The sequence below is a fragment of the Phaethon lepturus genome, unplaced genomic scaffold (assembly GCF_000687285.1).
Source record: "Phaethon lepturus isolate BGI_N335 unplaced genomic scaffold, ASM68728v1 scaffold34002, whole genome shotgun sequence".
In the NCBI taxonomy this organism is placed as follows: domain Eukaryota; kingdom Metazoa; phylum Chordata; class Aves; order Phaethontiformes; family Phaethontidae; genus Phaethon; species Phaethon lepturus.
The window spans coordinates 1-21,517 of record NW_010521800.1 but is presented as its reverse complement, the minus strand read 5'-3'; the positions used below and the strand labels follow the sequence as shown (position 1 = coordinate 21,517).

The following is a 21,517-nucleotide window of genomic DNA, read 5'->3' as shown; positions in this document are numbered from 1 at the left end:
CTAGTATTTTGGACTGCAAAGACTTGCTATTTGCATTTTATGGCTAGCTGCGAACCAGTGGGTAACCACCACTCCACCTTCTCGTCAGATTAGCTTAGATCTGCTGATTTTCTACAACATCTTCAAGTTCCTCTAATTCCTTGCCTTTTCCACCTTGGAAATACCCCAAACCAGCTGGAAAGCAATACATTTGGCACATCAAGGCTTTGATCTCAGCTGAAGACGATGACAAAGTAACTGAATTTACAAGGCACCACTAAGCTCCTGAATTTCATTAAAAGCAGTCACTTCTGTTTCATTAAGAAGGATGCAGGTCTCTGCTGGTAAAGCTATGCTGACTGGGGTGCTCTAGTGAGGCTCAGAAAGGGAGAATTGCACTTAATCATCTAACTCTTCTTAACAAGCTTTCTGCCCCAGTTCTACCCCAAACCGGTAAACAACTGTCATGAAAAGAGACTGACAAGCAAGCAATCTTTTAAGTCTTTATACATAAAATTAAGGCTGGAGTTGTCAGTACATAGCAACTGCTATTACAGTCACTGCATGAAGAATGTTTTTGAATGGTCACTGAAAATGGCTAATAAAAACCAAACAACTCCCCCATTAAATCTGGAAAGTGAAGATTTCCCTCTGACATTTCTCACTGCATTCTCTTTCTGGAAACAAACAGCACTTCCTTCCCCATCGCCATTTGCTCCTTTGGAGGCAAGGAGATGCCATTTTGGCTAGCAAAAGTCTTTGAAGTTTTCCATCTTTTGGGTTTTTTCTTTTCAAACTGACTCAAATTCTCTCTGCCAAGCTGTGTACTTCTGGCTTAGATTCTTTGCTGATGGCTTGGTGTGGGCGATCACATCCAGGAACTCTGCTGTTGTGATTGTGTCCAATCGGATCACAGGTAAGTTACTGTTACCTACAGAGAATTGATTAAATACCGTTATTATTACCAAAATATATTATTTTTTGTCCCTGCCTAATGCACTTACTATACAAAACCAAAAAAATAAACCTAGTGAGATAAAGAAAAACTCATATTTGTGCACAGAACACAGATACTGACAGCTTAAAAAAAAGGCCTCGTTTTCAGAAATGTTAGCTTAGGTAGACGTTTTAGAAATAGCCAGTTTAAAACTTTTCTAAGCAGAGCTCCACCTGCTGGGGTTAACGTTATAATTTCTATAGATCAGCATTTCCCAGATGGGATTCCCTACTCCGAGCCCTGGTACCTGGCTGATGATTTTCAAGAGCATCGAAAATTTTCCTCACTGGTCTCATAGCTGCTTCCTTGCAGACGAGTTTAATGTCTGAACCGGAGTACCCATCTGTTTCCTGTGATGGGATCAGAGCAAGACATCACAGTTTACAAGCTTACAAATCAGACAGGAATGGCATTTACAAGCATATATATTTATATAAAATATTTGAAAACTCTGTTCCTGTCTGAAATAGATTTATATGTGAATATACATACACACACATATTTTTACGTTATGTTGCTTATTCTTATTTTGAATGGCCACAATACCTTGTAGAAGCAAGGAAAATACTGGGTAATTTTCTGTAGGTCAAATAAACCCCACCTTTCTGTGTCTGCTCCCAGTTTCCCTGTTGATAAAATTGCTATATTTCTTAATTCACATTTAGGAAATAAAAAAGGAGCAGTACTGTCTCTGTGAATAGACGTAAAAAGGGCCAGCTGGGTAAGCTGCAAGATGTTTTCAAAGAATTTAGGATGTGACAAAGGGCTAACTGAAGAAAGCCTGGGTATCTTGTGAATCTCTTCACTGTCTAAACACTCTCTTCTCCTGCAGCCGTGGAGCTGTGACAAACCTTACAATTAACTGTTCATTACCCTGATGAATTGGGAGTGCTCCCAGCCTGGTGAGAAGAGTGATAAAATATACTGTTGCTGGAAGACTGCCTGTATTTAAGGCTGAAAAGTTGGCCCAACAGAGAGGAGCAGAATACACCATTTTGCAAGCAGAGCTGTGCTATTTCTGCGCCTGCGAAATGCTCAGCCCTGCAGCTCACTGGTTTCCCTTTGGCTGCAGCCTCGAACCAAGCCGAGGTCCTTCCCCCAGCTCTGTGTGTCACAGTTGCTGTATACAGAGGTGCTGTCCCAACCCTCTGCGTCGGACCTGTTCAGCCACAACAGAATGCCCCTGCTGTCGGTGATGTATGTCACTCTTGCTTACGGTTCCCACCCTGGAAGACTTCAAGCTCCTGCTGCAGCGTTGTCTCACCTGGCCCAGCAAGCCGTAGTCCAGATCCGTTCTCAGCTCCACTCCTCCGCTGTTGCTCAGAGGGGGCAGCCAGTGCTGGATCATCACCCGCCGTGCCTCTTTACTTGGGAGGTCGACCAAAATCCTCTTCTCCAACCGCCGCAGCATGGCAGAATCTAGCTCCCTGCAAGTAAAGGAGGAGAGCAGTCGTCTCGGTGCATCTCACTGGGGAGACGTGGCTTTGACAGCAAGCTCCTTGCTGCAAGGACTGACATTTTTGAACCCCGCCTGTAACTGTGTCAATCTAGTTTTTTTTTGGGAAAAAAAAAATTAATTATCCATATCCAGTGTATTCCTGTTCAGTATGTTAGCAATACGCTGGCTTGTGCCAATGAGGTTTAACAATAACAATCAGAAGTTGTAGTTATCTTCCCTGGCTCTGGTGCTCATCTGCAGCATGTCTCAGCACTAACCACCTCTCCCCTTCCTTTGCTATTAAGACAACACAGCAAATTGTCAGTCTGGGGCACTGTCAAGACTAATTAATTGCTACTTGGTAAGGGATGCTTAGTAGGTGTAAAATACAGACTGAAGGTCAACAAGGGCCATGTTGATGGCAGAACAAGACATCGGTCTAAGACCGCTACTGCAATCCAAATGATAAATAATACAGCTACAAAGGAAAATACCCTTATGAAAAGGATCATGTGAAGGATGGACAGGCTGGATAAATGTGTCAGTGAGCCAAAAACCATGAGGCTGTCAACATCAGTACTGATAAAGGTGTTTTACCAAAAAAAAAAAACAAACCCCAAAACCACAAGAAAAAAGTAAAACACAAAAGATTGGGACTTCTCTTCATTTTTACTTGCTTGTGGTGAACAAAGCAAGTAAAAGAAAGTGAAATGTTTCTTGAAAGAAAGATGAATGTTTCTTTCTGTTCCTTTCTCAATGCACTTCATCACCATCTAGAAATAGTCCTTCTTGCCAGTGCCACTGATTCTGTCAAGTGTCAGGAGTCCTGGTATGCCCGACACACCAGCTCTTCTCGGACACACATCCAAACAGTTCATTTTAATCTAGTTTTTTCTCCCAAGTGCTTTTCAGTTGTTTGCATCCAACAGTAATGCAACCAAACAACTGAATACAAATTCCTACTCCGGTTCATCCCTTGTTACTTGTGTTATGGGAACAGTCTAGAGGTACCCCAGTCACCCATACAATTTTCAAGAAGAAGGAGCTGCTACAAAATATTTACTCATTCATAAGTCTCCAGTGTTTTCCAGGAGCTGCTCTGAGCTATTATCCTTCCAAGTGCTGTATCAGTATTTCTCTGCTGACTCCATTCAGTCACAGACTTGTTATTTGAGTTTAAAATGTAATTCAGTCCTCGTACCTGCCAAGAAACTCTCATCAAGGGGAAACACACTTCAGCGTGTCTTGCGCAGACAGAAAAACAGGAGCCCTAAGCACCGCTCCGCCCTTGTCGGCTGAGCAGGAGGAGCCAGCTGTTGGAGGAGTCTGCCTGCAATCTGGGACCATAGATAGACTTAAATAAACCTGCCTCTACCACTCCCGATGCCCTGAGTGAAATCCTTTTGCCAGCCAAGTCAACATTCAAGTAACGCTTCTTCTATGAAACCCCTCTTTAATTTACAGAGAACTCAAACTGCCAGCTCAGGATAGACCGGTAGCACACCAGCAGAGCTTATTTCTGTCACCTTTGGCAACTTGTCCTTTATTTTAATAGCAAACATTTCCTACTGGCGTAACACAGGATGAAGAAAACAAAAAATGGGCTTCCAAATCCCCATAAAGGTACCTGTTGAGGTTTCTTCCACAGACCTCAGCCATGCCTGGCTCAGTGGGAGCAGAAGCACCTCTCCCCCGAGAAAGGACCTCTTGGTTTGGGAGAGCTTGTCCCATGTGCGCCGAGCCAAGGGCAATGAAAGCAAAGATTAGAAAACCAGATCAATAGGAACTCTGAGGACAACAGGAATTCCCTCAGATCCATCCTGGTACTTCTAGTCAAGGCCTCCGAAGTAAATACCAGAGTTTGCTCATCAATTGCTGTTAGTATACTGATATTATTATTGATATTTTTAGGCTCTTTAAGATGTTGTCCAACATTCAGTGCAATGCCTCTCTCACAGGATCTCACCCAGAACTGACAAAGAACCATTTTAGTCCCCACTCTCCTTCCAAATGTATTTTTCAGCTCAACTTCTCAAAATTGTTTTGCTTGGCTGGAAGTAATTAATCTCTGGCTGTCCAACCCCTTGGCTCTTATTTATGCTTATTACCATCCTCCACATAAACAAGGCAAAAGTTCTCGGGGTTTTAGAGGTACCCATGCAGGTACTCTAAACCGCCCTTGCAGGCAAAGGACAATCACAGCCAGAGTCTCTGCAAATACCCTACAAATCCTCTAAATGAAGACATTTTCCATCACTCCTCCTGCTTCAGAGCACTCCTGGGGTGTCCCCCAAGATCACAGTTTCAGCAGCTCCCTAAGCCATGTCCTGTAAATAAGTCCCTTCATACACAGAAGTTGCTCTGTTTATCCAGAAAGGTTACAGTGACCCTGCTTGTTGGCTAAAGAGGAAAATAAAGACATAATATTTTTTGTTATCTTAAGCGTTTAGGTCATTTGCTAAATTGTTTTGTTAGTGATCAAATGCAAAGTTAAGTGACATTAACCAGAATAGAATAATAAGCACTGAGCCAACCAAAATTTTCTCTGAAACAATAGCCAATAAAAGTATTAAGAAATGCTCCTGAAAAGATACACAAAGCTGGACCTATGAAAGAGGGTGACTTTTTGTAGATCTCCAGGTTGACGTCACAAGGCATCATGCCATGTTATCACTCCCAAATTTCACAAAAATAAGACAAACACCTATTTTCATTTCCAGAAGGAATAAGGGTAACAAATGCGTTTTAGAGAGAAAAAAGACCTCAACAACTCCAGAGGTGAACCCAGAAACAGCAACAAGGGCTGACTGGTCTGTAATTAATCCCTGCCTAGTGCCATCATCACTGTAGTGCTCTGGAGGAAAAGGCACCAAGAAAGAGTGAGCTGCTCATCCTCCCCACCTCCCATCCTTCTGTGCAGACGGCCTGGGCAGAGCCGCTGCAAGCTGAGGGCTTGTTCTCACTCCATGTCTTCTCCTGCTCCTCTTAGGGCTTCCCCGCATCGTCCTCCTCCGCTCTCCTTCCTTGCTCTCCTCCACCGTACACACCGTGCACTACTGAGAGCGAAGGAAAGGGCTCACTACAACGTGATCCCAGATGTGATTTGGCTTTCACAACCCACCTCTCCTAGAGCTCATCTTGGCCATGTGCTCACAGCTCCAACAGAAGTGAACTTGGACAGAGGGAAGAGTCTATCAGCCTGCACCAAACCTTCACCCACCCTGAGGCTGGGGAGGGAGAAGAAAGCAGCACTGCAATGGAAGTCGAATTAAATACACTAATACATTAGGAAACATTCACTACGTGGTTAAGGATCACTTTATTTCTTCACTAACGAGGCCTTTCTTTTATTTAATTCTGTTGAATCATTTCAACAAGTAATTTGTCAATAGAAAGTGCCTTGCTGATGAGTCGCAGGAAGCAAGGCTGGGCAGCAAGCACTAGCTGAAGAGGAAGATCAATAGCTGCAATGCAGCTCAGGACAGCGCAAAGAGCTCAGTTTAGGCTTCTTTTCATTGATCTAAAAGCATCTTGGTACTAATTTTTTTTTTGTGATCAATAAATATCCAAGTTAAACAAATCTCTTGAAATCCAGCTTTTAATACCAAACGTTTGCAAGAACAAAGGGCTGTGCTGTGAAGCCACAGCCTCGGACTGTAGTACTAGGTAATTTGAAACTTTGTTATGAAACATCCCTGTGCAGCTGCAGTCTGGGTCTTAAACTGAACCTTGCCTAATACACATAAAAATAAGCTGTAAACATACAGTTGAGATCTTAAAGGGTGTTCAAAGCACACACTCCCAAATTCCTCGAGGCTGTGAGTCTCAATGACCATGTGAGATGCTCATGGCTTTCACGAGCTTTCCAACCTGCTAAAACATCTTTCTAAGCATATCCTCAGCCACATCTTAAAGCACGTTCTCCACAGGAGGCACATTTCTGGCAGACAACCTAGTCATTACGCTCATAGGCTGGACTTGCTTAAGAGAGGGCAAAAGCTGACCTGCCCATGAGCAATGTTGAGAAAATCCAAAGGGAAATTCTAAGCCCTCAGGTACAAAACTTTCAAAAGTGAGAGCTGGCTTCTCACAATGTCTCAGCTGTCACCCTCGTACCAACACAGATTGTCAGCTTTGTGTGGGAGCAGTTCCCCCAAAACAGAAGTTTTGTCATTTTGGACCTACCTTAAAAAAAGCCATGTCATTTTTTTGATGTTTCACAGAAGCAATTTTGCAGAAATTAGCACGTCAGCATTGCAAAATGGTCCAAAATCCAATGTGTAAAACACTCAAAACTCTATTCTGTAGTTTTTGCATGACTTTCCAGAAAAAGTTTATCGGTTGCATAAGGCAGACACATGTTAACGAGACACATGCAGGCATCTCTTTTCTGCAGAAGCATCCAGAGAAAGGCCAGCCTCATGCATACATTAACACATCTCCAAGGTCCTGAGATCCCGCACCAGCCAGACGGCGACCTTCAGACCAGTTGCTATCTCTGAACTCTTCCTCAGTGGGTTTCAAGTACCCAATTTTCCGTTTCAAGCTGGCGTACAAGAGTAGAAAGACATGGATCCTCTAAAGACATCCGATCCCTTTTAATACTGCCATGCTGCAGCATTCCATGTGAAGCTTAGCTACTCACAAGGTAATTTAAGAGACCACGGAAAGGTGCAATGCATTGCTCAGAGTTTCTCTTTCCAAAAGGGTAATGATGCTACAATAACGTAAGCATTTATTTTATATTACTAATGAACTATAAAGAGATGAATGGGTTATTAAAGTATTAATTCTCTTTCAAATGTAACTGTTCACACACACAGTAGCTATTTATTTTTCAGCATTTTCTTACACAACTGGAACATAATTAAATTCTGTTCAGTTCCTTTCACGTAGATACTGTAATACAAAATGGGGTGGATTTTGTACTGATTTAAATTCATGAGTTTTTCCAAGGCATACATCCCCCAAACCAACACACAGACTCCACTATTATGGCTACAAAAGCCAGCGATGGCTTTGTACTCACACTGTTGGGCCAGGATACGAACTAGTCTAACTCGTACATGTAATTTCTACGTAAATTTTAGGTGCCCACATAGCCATTCTCCTAGTTAAAGAGCTTGAAGCAGGCCATAGAGAGAGGCAGATGAAAGCTTCTTTGGCACTTGAATTTCAGCAGGCAAGATGTCTGCCTGGTGGCTCTCAGAACCATCCTTCCTTGACTGGATGAGAAACATACGGTTTTGCATTAGGAAATAAAATGTAGAGGGAAAGACAGGCTTGTAGAAGGAGGCAGATTGGATCTCTTCCTGTGGTGGACAGAAACTCCAGCCTTTACATCAGAGAACTGTGTAAGTCTCAAGTGACTTCTTAGGTATTTATTTTGATTTATCTGATTTTAATGAGGGATACTGAGGGGTAACACACTGCCTGTTTTTAAGCAGTAACTATGCCTAACTTAAAAGAGAACTCCCCTTGGGCTTTTTTACATTCAGAAGAGATAAATACTTCGAATTACTCTCACAGTACCGAGATTAGGCCCCTTCTTTGATTTACAGCATCACAGAATGGCTGAGGTTGTAAGGCATCTCTTTGAGACCATTTAATCCAACCCCCTGTTCAAATCAGGGTCAGCCAGAGCAGGTTGCTCAGGGCCATATCCAGTCAGGTTTTGAGCATCTCCAAGGACAGACTCCACAATCCCCCTGAGCAACCTGTGCCAATGTTTGATCACCTGCACTTGGAGCTTTCCCGAGATTCCTGTGGGCTCATTCCTCCAGCTGGTAGAGGTTCCTTGGAATGGCAGCATGACCTTCTATCAACTGCTCCTCCCAGTTTTGTGTATCTGCAGACTTGCTGAGGGTGCACTCCGTCCCATCGTCCAACTCATCAATGACGATGCTAAACAGCACCGACCCCTGTGTGGGTGTCTCAATTGCTCTGAGTTGCTGCATCTGTTGTTTTGCTGTTGACTGTCTCATAGCAAGGGAAACTTGCCTTCTACCTTAGGTGCCAAAATTATATGATGTGAACACTGCCCACAAAGTTCACGAAAGATGATGGACTGGGCTAAAACACCCTTTTGTTCATCATGCAGGAAATACTGTATGGCAGAGCTGTCCACAGAGCCATGGAGACTTGGGGACCCACAATCTCCTGCATCTCTGAAGGACTCGGGCTTCTCAGCACCAACATGTTTTGAAACGGGCCAGGCTTACAAGCCACACGGTACTGACTGAAAATACTAACTTTGAGCCTCAATTCTGAGGCACCAACATCACTTCTGTTGCTTAATTCTCCTTGCCTGTTCCCTTGGCCTTTCAGCCAGGCCTGCCAAAAAGGGGGTCAGCTGAGGAGAGAAATAAAGCATTACCACAAACTTTGCAAGAGAACATTAGGTGGTGTGTCATGTCTGAGAAGTGCATTTTTACATTATACAAAATAAAATATGCACTAGGAGTTGAGGCTTTTTTATAAGTACTTAAAAGCAAGCAGTTGTGGATACACACATGGTGTCCTTCAGACTCAGACACTCCCTATGGCCAGTAACAGCCCACTGATCACAGCCCAGAGCCCTCCAGTCACACAGAGAGGCTTTTCCAACATGTCTCCCTGTGGCAACCTCATGAGAATCGGCCAAAAATCACTAATTGTGAAAAACAATCCAGGACTGAAGCCTATGGTTTTGTGGGTAGAGTCCTCTCTTGCTCCCAGCGGGTTTTGGCCACCCTGCTCTGTGGCTGTCACACTGTGGAGTTGGGCGAGCGTCACGTCGATGAGCAACGTGCCTTTCAGTCAAATTTCAAGTAACATCCCTTGAAATGCTGCTGAGCCACTGCTCGCACAAGGTCGTTCCTGTGAACACCTGCCATTGGGCTCCAGATAATTTCCACAGTTTACTTTGCTGAGGTTCCCCTCTCTGCTTTCAGCACACGGATTTCTCAGCAGGAAAAGATGTTCTGCTGAAGATTTCATGGGTCGGTAGCCCAGGGACAGGGGGAATCTCGAGGCAGGCAGAAATCCAGAGACTAGTTCAAGACCTGTGAAAACTAACTTCAAAAACAAGCCCACCATCAGCATGCTTCAATTCCCTGTAGAGGTGTTTGGCTTCTACTCCGGGAAATGATCAGTGAGCTACAAATTGGACTGTTAAAAATAGCTGTGCTTAACCAAACCTGTTGTCTTCTCCATATATCATTTGCAACCATCTGATAATGTTTTATATGAAAGAAAAAGATATGCTACGCTAGTTCAGATGAATGATCAAGCTAGATCAACATGCTGGCTCTGACAGCGGCCATGGGAGATGGTATTCAAGGAATGCACGAGCTGGCTGTTTTCCAGTGCCCATCGGAGTCCCCCCAGCATCTGCGGTTGTCACACTAGAAACGTTACCTCCCTACCTCATCCTCTCCCGTCTGTCTTGTTCTCCATACATGTCCCGCCCATTTTGAGAACCAAGATGATGAAGTGCCCTAGTTCCAGTCTTAAACTGTTTATTCTTCTATTGTAAATTACATTAAAGAAACTGCAGAATTTTGTCCCTCCACTTTTAAAAGTCACGTCTGATACCAATAAAATCCAACATTCCTATTTATGGAGTATCCTTCTAAGCACTAGATGTTTTAAGCACCTTACAGTTCCAGGCCGAAACCCTTCTTAGCTTAAACATAGTAAATAACTTGCCCGTAAAGTCAAATACTCCATTTTAAATATTAGCAGCTGGTAGTACCAGCATATGTTGACTTTATTATGGATTATTCTCATGTGGCACAAATAGCAAGAATTGTAGACTTTAAAAGTAAAAGCTCCAAATTAATCTTTAAATGCTTTAACCAAATATCAAGGCTTTTCTGCAAAAGTCTAAATAAAATCTTTATCTGTGCTTAGAAGCTCATGCAAATGTATTCAAAATGTACTCTCTGGATCTCTTACCATGGCAGATTGGAAGCTGCTAAAACAAATACAAGATCATCAGATCGGGCCAAGCCATCCATCTGCACCAGTAATTCTGTTTTCATCCGCCGACTTCCTTCATGTTCACCACTACCAAGATTCAGAGAAATATTATTTGCTCAGTGCATTAAAGTAATCATCTTTATTTATACAGTGTCATTCACAGCAAATGAGCCCTTGTCACAGTTTCGCCCCAGTTCAAAGCATGATTAAGCTCCATTAGCTAACATCTAAGCATTAAAATCAAGCTTTCTAATGATTACTTAAATGGACTCCTTTCAGTGCATTAAAGTGAGGAGAATTTACTATTACTGAATCCCAAGAAAATACTTGTTTTTATTTTTTTCCACATATTAATCTCCATGCAATGTTGACGTTTACTGGAAAACAGCTAAGGCTTTGATTGATTGATCTATATAAGAGAATTTTTATTGCGATAGTTGCCATTAAATAACTAACACACCCACCTATTCTGGGCGACTGCTAGCATTTTTCTGTGAGTGAATGTTAAGTGGCCACAAGAAGATACACCTACTACTGAATTCGATATTTTGCAAAATGTTCTATCAAAAGCAAACACAAAAATATGTCATATCGAAATGAATTTAAAAATGGGACAGAGACCACAGAGAAAGGATCCTTCTTCCAAAAGAGAAGAGGAACTTAAGCAAAGTCCTAACAATTCTGGCCCTGATCCAGGTAACCAATTTTGCAGGAAACCAATTTTGCAGGAAACCAATTTGAACTCTTGGTCCCAGATGTGGAGTTCTTGGAAACTCCTGGATCAAACCCATAGAAAACATCAGGGCCTTAGATGGCAAGAGCTACAATTCAGGTTTAACGGCTTATTTCTGCAAAGGCATCCACACATCGGTGCTATGTCAATATTTAATAAGGCTATGTAAAAATAATGACATAATCCTAGATTAAAATCCTTATTAAAATATATAATCCAGTGATGCTAATGAGAGCTTTTAAAAATATATATTAAGGCAAGATTTGGCCCATAATTTATAGCTATTAACTGACAATTATTACAGGTTGTATCTTTACGATATGGCATATTCTATTTATGCACCTTTCTGAGCATATAATTTACAGTACATAAACCCCACTGTAATGGGCTCCTAATGGTTATAATTTTTATATTTTTATATATATTATATTTTATAAATTATATTTCTCCCGCTTCTGCCTCTTCCCTAACCTTTTCAATGTGTTTTTAACTATAAAATGTCTACACCATGGAATGACAATAATAACATCCTCCCACTCCTGCATCTGGAAGTCCTGACAATGGCACCAAAATCTCTCCCATTAATGAAAATGCCATTCCACCATGTACCTTTCCACACGTCCTTCTTACCCTGCTATGCCTAAGCCTGTCTAAAGTGTCACAAAATCAGCTGCTTCTTACTTGCCTCTAACAAGTCATCTGTTGTTTCCCCCCTCCACAGCCTTTCTTTCCACTTCAAATCCCTCATTTTGAAATACAGCACCATTGGTTGTACACTCTTGCACCTCCTTCCTTCTCAGTCTTGCTGGACCCATAGTCCCTTGCTAATCCTCACACAACCTGTCCTTCATGCTTGCTTCTCTACTGATCTCATCTACTGTGAATGAAACAACCGCTACGTCTCACTCTTTAAAGCCCTGCAGCGTATGCAAAGCTTGCGTGAAGCGATACTTTTGGAGCTGCTAGGCATTCTGCCAGGAACACGCTGTGAGGCTCCTGAAGTGGACAAAAGAATACAAAAAAAACCCCCACCTTAATAAAAAAAGTCATGAAAATTACCGTTATCACTCAAAGTAATTATAATGTCAATAAAATCTATAAGACAAGTCTTTCAGGGGTCCAGTCATGCTGCTGCTGAAGTTTTATAGAGTAGCCTCAAGCTTTAGTTTAGCTAAGATTGGTTTCTAACACATAGACTGCATGATTAAAGATCAATCAGCACCTGAACACACACACTATTGAAAAGATGCAGTAAAAGGGGGACAAATATTCTCCTAAAGCCGTAGGAAGTGGTCTCATCAGTTACCCAGAAGCAGTGCCTCTCTGACTCATAACTGACTCCAGCTCATCCAAGAAAATTGTGGAAGGAGCATGGTACCGGGCAAGCTCAAATAACACCTGTTTACAAAGAAGAGTAAAGGTGATAGAAAAGATTAACATGAAAACTAACACAAAAAAGCACTAAGGGCCACTGGCACAGAAGATAAATAACAGCAGCCACATTCTAAAACTTCCAGGACAAAAAGAGCTATCTGCTGGGAGAAAGCTCTGGATAGGCCGAGGGTCCCTGAATCCTCTCAAATTCTGAAGGGTTTGTAAAAGAGATACAAAGAACACAGGCTTGTAATCCTGTCTTTATATGTAAATCTTTCTGGCTAAATCCTATCAGAGTACCCTGCGAATAATGGGATAGAAGAAAATGATCCATCAGAGGATTCTGGGAACTCTTAAATTGTTATCAGAGATTAAACATCCGTCTTGTTGTTGCTCCATTTGCAGTTTTTTAAATAAGGATTTGAAGGGAAAAAAATATTAAAAGTCAGCTGAACCATAATGAAAGAAAATGGACAGATTCTCTTGATAAGAATCAAGCAGTTATTTTGTTTTTCCTGGTGAAAACAAACATAAACTGCTTAAACAATCAAGATTAAAACATGGACTATTAAGCTGACATAAAATCTGGGTCTGTCCTTTTGAGAAAGAAGTTTCATCTATTTTTCTGTAAACATGGAGAGGCTTATATTAGCAGTAAGAACATGCTGTCGGTTCTTCCTCAGTGAAGTGTTCTTTGAGTTTTTAAATAAATATCACTAACAATATATATTAATCCAGCACTTTTTAATCTGAACACTTAAAATAATTTTTTTAAAAATATATATTATTATTCTATATATTGGGTATGAAACACAGGGATCAAATTATTTGCCCAGAGTCACAAGTAGTCCACGACCAGCGTTGTAATTAGTACTGCTTAAGGAAGCAAAAGTTTGCAATTAAGTAGAACACTGGATTATATAATACTCTTGCCACAGGTGTGGCTTTTCCAAGATGGTTGAAACAAAAATTGAATGCCGTATCAGTTCTGCTCATACATCTGCTACCACTGCGCTCATGCATAAGGTACTGACAGTTTGCATTCTACAATTTTACTACAAATGAAAAATACAAAATGACACCAATACAGCTGAGAACTGAGGAAAACAGGATGAGTGGACATTCCTCCAAATAAGCACAACACCCACATATATTTCACACAACTTCAGAAAACTCCTGCACCAGCCTCATGTCATTTTAGGATATAAATTCACACAATACTTATCTTAGAGTTGTCGCAATCCACAATCTTATTTCATTTCTGGGTTCTGCCAAAAACTCAACTAAGGGTGAAATGCCACAAATTCAGTATCATTGCAAATGCTGCAGCATGTTCACAAAAACTCTTTTGGGTAGTGGTGTCAAAAAACAGACTGTCCTATCCCTTCTCCTGCCAGAAGGGAAACTCCTAGGAAGCTACAGAGACAGACGTCAAGAGGATCAGTAACATAGGAGGTGAATGTCAGAAGAAAAGTGTGCCATTTTAAAGGACAAAGAACACATGAAGAATAATTATGTTGTAGACATAGGCTAAATTTCAAGAGAGATTAACGATGCTTGTAATGCCATTCGCCAAGTGCAATCTGTTATGATTATTCATTTTCAAGAGCTCTGTATCTATCTGAAGCGTAACCAAAGAGGTGAGCGTAAAGGAAAGCTAAGAGCTTGTGGATTTCTGACACTGAAATGGTGGATGTTATGGAGCGATTAGGATGGGCACCTTAGGGCAAGGACGCTACACCTGAATCCCTGAATTTTTTTGTACCACAGTTAAGCCATGCATGCTACTTGCTAGTCTATATGCAAAAATACATTTAGCCATTTACCAAACTACCTTCCTTAAAACAACATTACATCTGTGTTCGGCTGCAAGATCTTTGTGACAAGGGAATTCTTTGCCAATTCTGTGCCCTGAAGATTAAGAATAGTAGGGAAATTGGGAATCTAAGTAACATATTGTAGGGAGCCTAAGAGCTGAGCCTTGCAGAAAGGATATGAAGCGCTTTGAAGGCACCACTAAGCAAACAGCTTTTTTAGTTAGGAACTCTGCTTGCCTGTCTCTTATTCAGCGAGTCGAAAATCTTTGCTGCCTTCAGGACGTCTGCTTCATCTTACATTAGAGAACTAAAATTCCACAGCAAGAATCCATTGTGAGGCTTCTGCAGAACTGATGTTATTCCTATTTTAAGAACTAGATACAGAGTTACACGTTTTGTCCAAGATGGGAAAGATTATGAGTATCAGAGGAATACTCACTTCCCACTTCTCTGTTTAACTCCAGTTAACTCCCAGTTCTTTAAGTGGGAACCTGATGTTCCTTAAAGTATAACAAATAAGATAATAATTCTTACCCGGACAAGTTTTTCTGAATCACCCCTCCATTTGCTGACAATGGTGGATGCTGATATGTTGAAAAAGGTTGTATTGCATTCTGTGGCAACAGCCTTAGCAAGCAAAGTTTTTCCAGTACCTACAAACAACAGCGTTGAAGTAATTCACTCTCTAAAGAAATACAATGCAAATCACAGAATCTTAAAATCATTAATGTTGGAAAAGACCTCTAAGATCATCAAGTCCAACCATCAACCCAACACCACCATGCCCACTAAACCACATCCCGAAGTGCCACGTATACACATTTTTTGAACGCTTCCAGTGATGGAGATGACTACACCATCTCCCTGGGCAGCCTGTTCCAGTACTTGACCACTCTCTCACTAAAGAAATTCTTCCTAATATCCAGTCTAAACCTCCCCTGGCACAACTTGAGGCCATTTCCTCTTGTTCTATCACTTCCTACTTGGGAGAAGAGACCAACATCCATCTCACCACAACCTCTCACTACCTTTCAGGTAGTTGTAGGGAGCAATGAGGTCTCCCCTCAGCCTCCTCTTCTCCAGACTGAACCACCCCAGTTCCCTCAGCCGCTCCTCATCAGACTTGTGCTCCAGACCCCTCACCAGCTTCGTTGCCCTTCTCTGGACACACTCCAGCACCTCAACATCCTTCTTGTAGGGAGGGGCCCAAAACTGAATACAGGATTCCAGGTGCGGCCGCACCAGTGCAGAGTACAGGGGGACAATCACTGCCCTGCTCCTGCTGGCCACACTATTCCTGATACAGGCCAGGATGCCGTTGGCCTTCTTGGCCACCCTCACCCACTGCCAGCTCATGTTCAGCTGGCTGTCAACCAGCACCCTCAGGTCCTTTTCTACCAGACAGAATGTTTGAATAATTCCCCTCATCCTACTATCAGTCAGATTAAAAAAAAACACTAAAGTAGAGAAAGTCATAGAATCATAGAATGGTTTAGGTGGGAAGGGACCTTTCAAGGCCATCTAGTCTAACCCCCCTGCAGTGAGCAGGGACATCTGCAACTCGATCAGGTTGCTCAGAGCCCCGTTCAACCTGACTTGGGATGTTTCCAGGGATGGGGCATCTACCACCTCTCTGGGCAACCTGGGCCAGGGTTTCACCACCCTCAGTGTGAAAAATTTCTTCCTTATACCTAGTCTAAATCTGCCCTCTTTTAGTTTAAAGCCATTACCCCTTGTCCTATTGCTACAGGCCCTGCTAAAAAGTCTGTCCCCATCTTTCTCCTAAGCTCCCTTTTAAGTCCTGGCAGGCTGCAAGAAGGTCTCACTGGAGACTTCTCTTCTGTAGGCTGAACCCCGCCAGCTAACCCAGCCTGTCCTCAGAGCAGAAGGGTTCCAGCCCTCTGAGTATTTTTTGGCCCCTCCAGGATCATATGGAGAAACTCAGGTAATACAGCATTGCAAAGGCATTCCCCAAATTCTAAAGTACTACATGCTGAAATGGTCAGATGCCTTCTGTTGCAAGTACATCTAAACATTCACAGGAACAAATTGACTTTACTGCAGTGACAGCCTTTGCGACCTGGCTCAGGCGGTATTTGTGCCCTCTGTCCCTGCCCAGCCACACTCATCGTGATAGTGCTTATGTCAATGTGAAGCAGAAGAAGCAGTGAAGCTATGCTGACATGGAAGACATCCAGCTAGCACAGCAGAGGGCAAAGCTTCCACCCCATTTCCAAAACAGCCCCCAAATGCAGAAGAAAGGAAGGACATTTTCCTTAAGAAAAGTCCATGCCAGATTTATTCACATTTCATAAGATCAGGTCAAGCCAAACTTGATTAATATGTTCTAAGGTGAGTAAAAACAGCGATGTGAGTTCTCACTTCTCTGAATGGTTAGTGTAAGTACTGTTTTTGGAAGATTCAGGTGTAGAAATAGTAAAAGGTTGTGAGAAAGGCAAACAGAGGAGTTTGAGTGTCAGACGTAATCATCCAACATTGTCTCCTTTTATTTCACACTACAAAACATGTTAGTTCTTAACACATTTGATCTAATTAGCATCAATGACTTATCCATGGGACAAAGCCAGAAGCAGTGATAAAGAAACAGGGATGGTATACGGTTTATGGCATACAGCTTTCCATACCTGGTGGTCCATACAGCAATAATCCTTTCCAAGGAGACAGAATGCCAGTAAACAGCTGGGGGTACTGTGGAAACAGAAAAGTAATTAATGGATTAAAAATGTATAATTTATAACAAAATGCAAGGGATTCTAAGTCCTATCTCCACTGCTCCTAACACATTTAGGAAACCTAAGAAATTTGCAGAGCAGGGGGTAAAATCCCTCCCAAACAATGTAATATATGGGGGTGCTAGTTGATAGACAGCTGAACATGAGCCAGCAGTGTGCTCAGGTGGCCAAGAAGGCCAACAGCACCCTGGCCTGTAACAGCATTAGTGTGGCCAGCAGGAGCAGGGCAGTGATTGTGCCCCTGTACTCAGCACTGGTGAGGCTGCACCTCGAATCCTGTGTTCAGTTTTGGGCCCCTCCCTACAAGAAGGACATTGAGGTGCTGGAGCGTGTCCAGAAAAGGGCAACGAAGCTGGTGAGGGGGCTGGAGCACAAGTCTGATGAGGAGCGGCTGAGGGAACTGGGGTTGTTCAGTCTGGAGAAGAGGAGGCTGAGGGGAGACCTTATCGCTCTATACAACTACCTGAAAGGGGGTTGTGGCGACGAGGGTGTTGGCCTCTTCTCCCAAGTAACTAGCGATAGGACAAGAGGAAATGGCTTCAAGTTGCGCCAGGGGAGGTTTAGATTGGATATTAGGAAGAATTTCTTTAGTGAGAGAGTGGTCAAGTACCCTGGCTGCCCAGGGTGGTGGTGGAGTCCCCATCACTAGAAGTGTTCAAACACACATGTGGACACGGTGTTTCTGGACATGGTTTAGTGGGCATGGTGGTGTTGGGTTGATGGTTGGACTCGATGATCTTAAAGGTCTTTTCCAACCTTAATGATTCTCTGATATATGATCCGAGTACTGAAGAAAAATACTGTATTTACCATTTGAAATGTGTTTTAAGTGACTTCTTCAAATGCAATTGGTTTGATGTTCTCTTCTGTAAGTCATTTTCCATTGAATTAATTAATGTAGGCCAAATCCAGCACCTCTTATATTGCCAAAGGTGCCAAAGAATAGGACCTTATAATTTTAATATTGAAAAGCCATTTTTCCTATAGGAGAATGCGTATGCCATTGTCAGATGAAACAGGAACAGGAATAGTTCTAACATGAACAAAAGCATAGAAACAGTGAGAACTCTAAAACACCACCATAATTACAAAGAAAACGCTAACAAGCCCAACACTGGTTTTCTGAAAACTGTTTAGCGCCTTACCCTTATGGGATAAACAACTGCTTCCTTGACTAGCCTTTTAGCTGCATCCAGTCCAATAATATCATCCCACTTCACGTTTGGATTATGGAGATAAATGTCCTGCAACATACATCACATCCTGTTAGTAAAAGTTCTTCTGCACTACGATAAAGACCTCTGGCAAAGTAAAAGGATCAACTCGGTTATAAAATAAGAGTGCTATTAAGTTATACAAACTGTATTATTTAACCTTACGTACTAGGGACCTCCCAAGAAGAAAGCATACACAGCAATTATTTCTATAGAGCTCCTACATTGTACATTTCTTCCTCTCAAGGTCCTAGTTTCCCTAAGAGTATATACACTGCCAAACGTATATGCTGAGCAGATCTCTTTCTCAGATCTGTTTTCTGTTAGTTGGTTTTAGTAACCAACTAACATATGAAGAGCTATCATAACATGAAGGCTGACCAACCCTAATATGTTGTCTCCGATGTCAGCAAGTATTGGATGTTTAAAAAAAAAAAAAAGTATAAGGATTAGGAGTGACACATTGGTTCATATTTACATCCACCAAAAGCTGCAACCGAAGGACCGCGATAATTAAAATTACGTCTTAGTCTTTGAGTTCAAGCACTCTTTGACATTCATCCTTCAGTGAATCTCTCACCTCTCTTTTTTGAACATGCTTATTCTGTAGTAATGAGTTCCACAGTTTAATCATGTGCAATGTGAAAATACTTTTGTTTGTTTGAAATTTGATGCTCAGTAACTTTATGGCTGCACCTATTACTTATGTTATAAGTAACAATGAAAAATTGCTATTTATTCCACACTATGCAAGATCTGATATGCTGCAAGAAAAGTTGTGAGAAACTCTGTAACAGGAGGAAAATTTTCCCCTAAGCATCTATCAAAAGATAGTCAGTAATTAGTCTATGCCCTGAAGCACTCACTAGATTAATTTCATTTAATTCATCAAACTTTCCAAATCTTCTATGAATCTTTCCATTTGCCTTACTAATATTTGGTGGCTTTGCATTCCAGAGATTAATTGTTCTGCAGGAAATATCATATCCTCAGTACAAATACTTGGTATAAATTCTGCTTTCCAATAAAAACAGGCAGTCCCCAGAGACTGAAGAAAAATTATGTGCTTATATCCAAGGGGAAAATTTGATTTGATACAATTAGAAAATTTTTTTATATAGAGTAGATTACACTTTCCCTTTCTATTAACAGCAAATTAAGATGAATCAGAGTTATGATACTAAGTAGAGACTTTTATAACTGTTTCCAAATTAAATTAGATTGTGTTGTGAAATAGATACCACATGCTATTTATTTTTATTGATTTACACAGTGTTGATTACCATAGCAACTACGAACATACCAGCACAATTTAAAAAACATACCATAATGAAGGCTAAAGAAACCCTATTGCTTTTCGCTAAAGTAGTGGCAAGAACAACACTATTTTAAAGGTTAGCCATAAATTAAAAACCAGACTGGAATTGAAATTAATGAGAATTTTCTTACCTTAAGGCTGGAAATTTCTTAGGCTTCAGTTCTACTAAAGTGCAAATGCAAAACTTGCAGATCAAGAATTTGGGCCATACACGGCTATAAAAATCAGTCAGCAAAAGCCTTCCAGGCTTTCTAAAACAGCTGATTTTACATATGTGAGAGCAACAGTTGATACCATTTCTGATGCTTATAACCAGAAAGAGTCACTCCACTATCAAATATTGTAATACTATGAAGCCTTTTGGAGAAGTGTCTAGCAGGGTTTGAGAGGTGATGCATGCAAAGCATTTACCCGCTTCGTAGCCACTGATCCCCAGTAGCTCAAGGGCCTGTTTACTAGACTGCATCTCAACCCACGAGTGAAATGAAAGGGTGCTGAGCATGTTGGGATTCCCTCCAGGTGTCAAACTGCCCATCCTGGAAGAATCCCCAGTCTGCCCTGGGATACAGTGTATTAGTGATGCTGCCCACGCAGCTCCTGTGCTGGGATGAGGGAAGGGCACTGCTTCCAGGGCCTACAGTATGAGCATCTCTCAGCTGCGCCAAGCGAGAAAATGATGCAGGCAGCGCAATGCAATGCACGGGACTGGTAGTAAAAAGAATGTGGGAGTATCAGGGTTTAATAATTTTGGTACATGGTATTTAGTGGATGCACTCAGAATCAGAATATTGCTGCGATACTGGCACACCATCCACACGCAGTGCAGCCCAATGCCTTGGATGGAAACTGCACCCAGAGAGCTCAGTCAGGATTCTTCCCACCATTTGATCACAGTTAGATAATACGTTAGATAATAGTTGCTATTAGGTAATATATTTAAATCTCTCTTTTCAGTAAACTATTGTACGTTTTCTGTAGCAATAGGAACAAAGGGAAAAGCTATGACAGTCTCATGAGTACAGCATGAGTAGATTAACGTGTTCCCCATTAGAAAGGAACTGTCTTAATTACTTCCTCTCATTGTGTATCATAAAGAAACATCGTTACATATAAATAAATTAATTTTTGGGAGTTGCATGATAAGAAAAATGGCTTGCACGTTCAAGAATAAGCACCATCAGTGACAGTAAAAAGCAAGAGTCAGCATTCTCAGATGACAAAGATAACCAAGATCTCTACACAACCAAAATGGAGATCTGATCTTACTTTGCTTACAACCGTTGCAAGTTCTCTCATCTCACCAGTCACGCCAATAAAAGCACTAAGGGGTTTCAATAATCGTTCCTAAAAAGACAAACATAAGTTCTTGTCAGACTTCAATTATTTTTAAACAGATGAACTATGAAATAGTTTCAAAAAACCTGATACACCATAATAATATCAATGTTTTAAGCTGTAAAAATATTTATAATACTAAAGATTTTGAAGTAAGCCATATTTGCAGTAACTCCTCTTTTCATCTGACAGAATCTAATCCTGCATTAACATTAAAATGAGCAGCTCTCTTACCGCACATGTAGTTCTAAACATGCCCTACATAAATTAAGAGTGGAAAATGTAACTATGGGTCTCTGCATTGTCACATTCTGTTTTGAAAGTCTCTTCAAGTGTAGCAGTTGCCAGGTACACTGGCACCAAGAAGTTGGATGCGCTGTCTGAGAAGCTATGGCTTGTGTCAAGGAGTGATTACTGAAAATTTCTCTCAACTATCTAAACTCTGTTCTTGTCTCAGCTGAGGTGAACGCTAAATAACACACTGAATTCAAAGGAACCAGATTTCACTCTCAGAAGTTCTGTAGATTTCTGCAATTATTTTCTTTTTGTTAATCATGAGGTATCATTTGTATGACCAGGTGACCCGCCTGGTGGATG

The 21,517-nt window shown here is 41.5% G+C and overlaps 1 protein-coding gene across 1 annotated transcript; it reads right to left on the bottom strand.

Annotated features, from left to right (window-relative positions):
- Positions 1-770: 770 nt before the first annotated feature.
- KATNAL2 (katanin p60 subunit A-like 2) lies at positions 771-20,929 on the bottom strand (the record flags this gene model as incomplete). The annotated part of the gene is made up of 9 exons (XM_010281636.1): positions 771-910; positions 1,224-1,326; positions 2,241-2,403; positions 10,353-10,463; positions 12,416-12,507; positions 14,835-14,953; positions 16,946-17,009; positions 18,199-18,297; positions 20,852-20,929. Coding segments are annotated over 9 exons (969 nt in total), but the record flags the coding sequence as incomplete, so codon positions are not given.
- Positions 20,930-21,517: the final 588 nt, after the last annotated feature.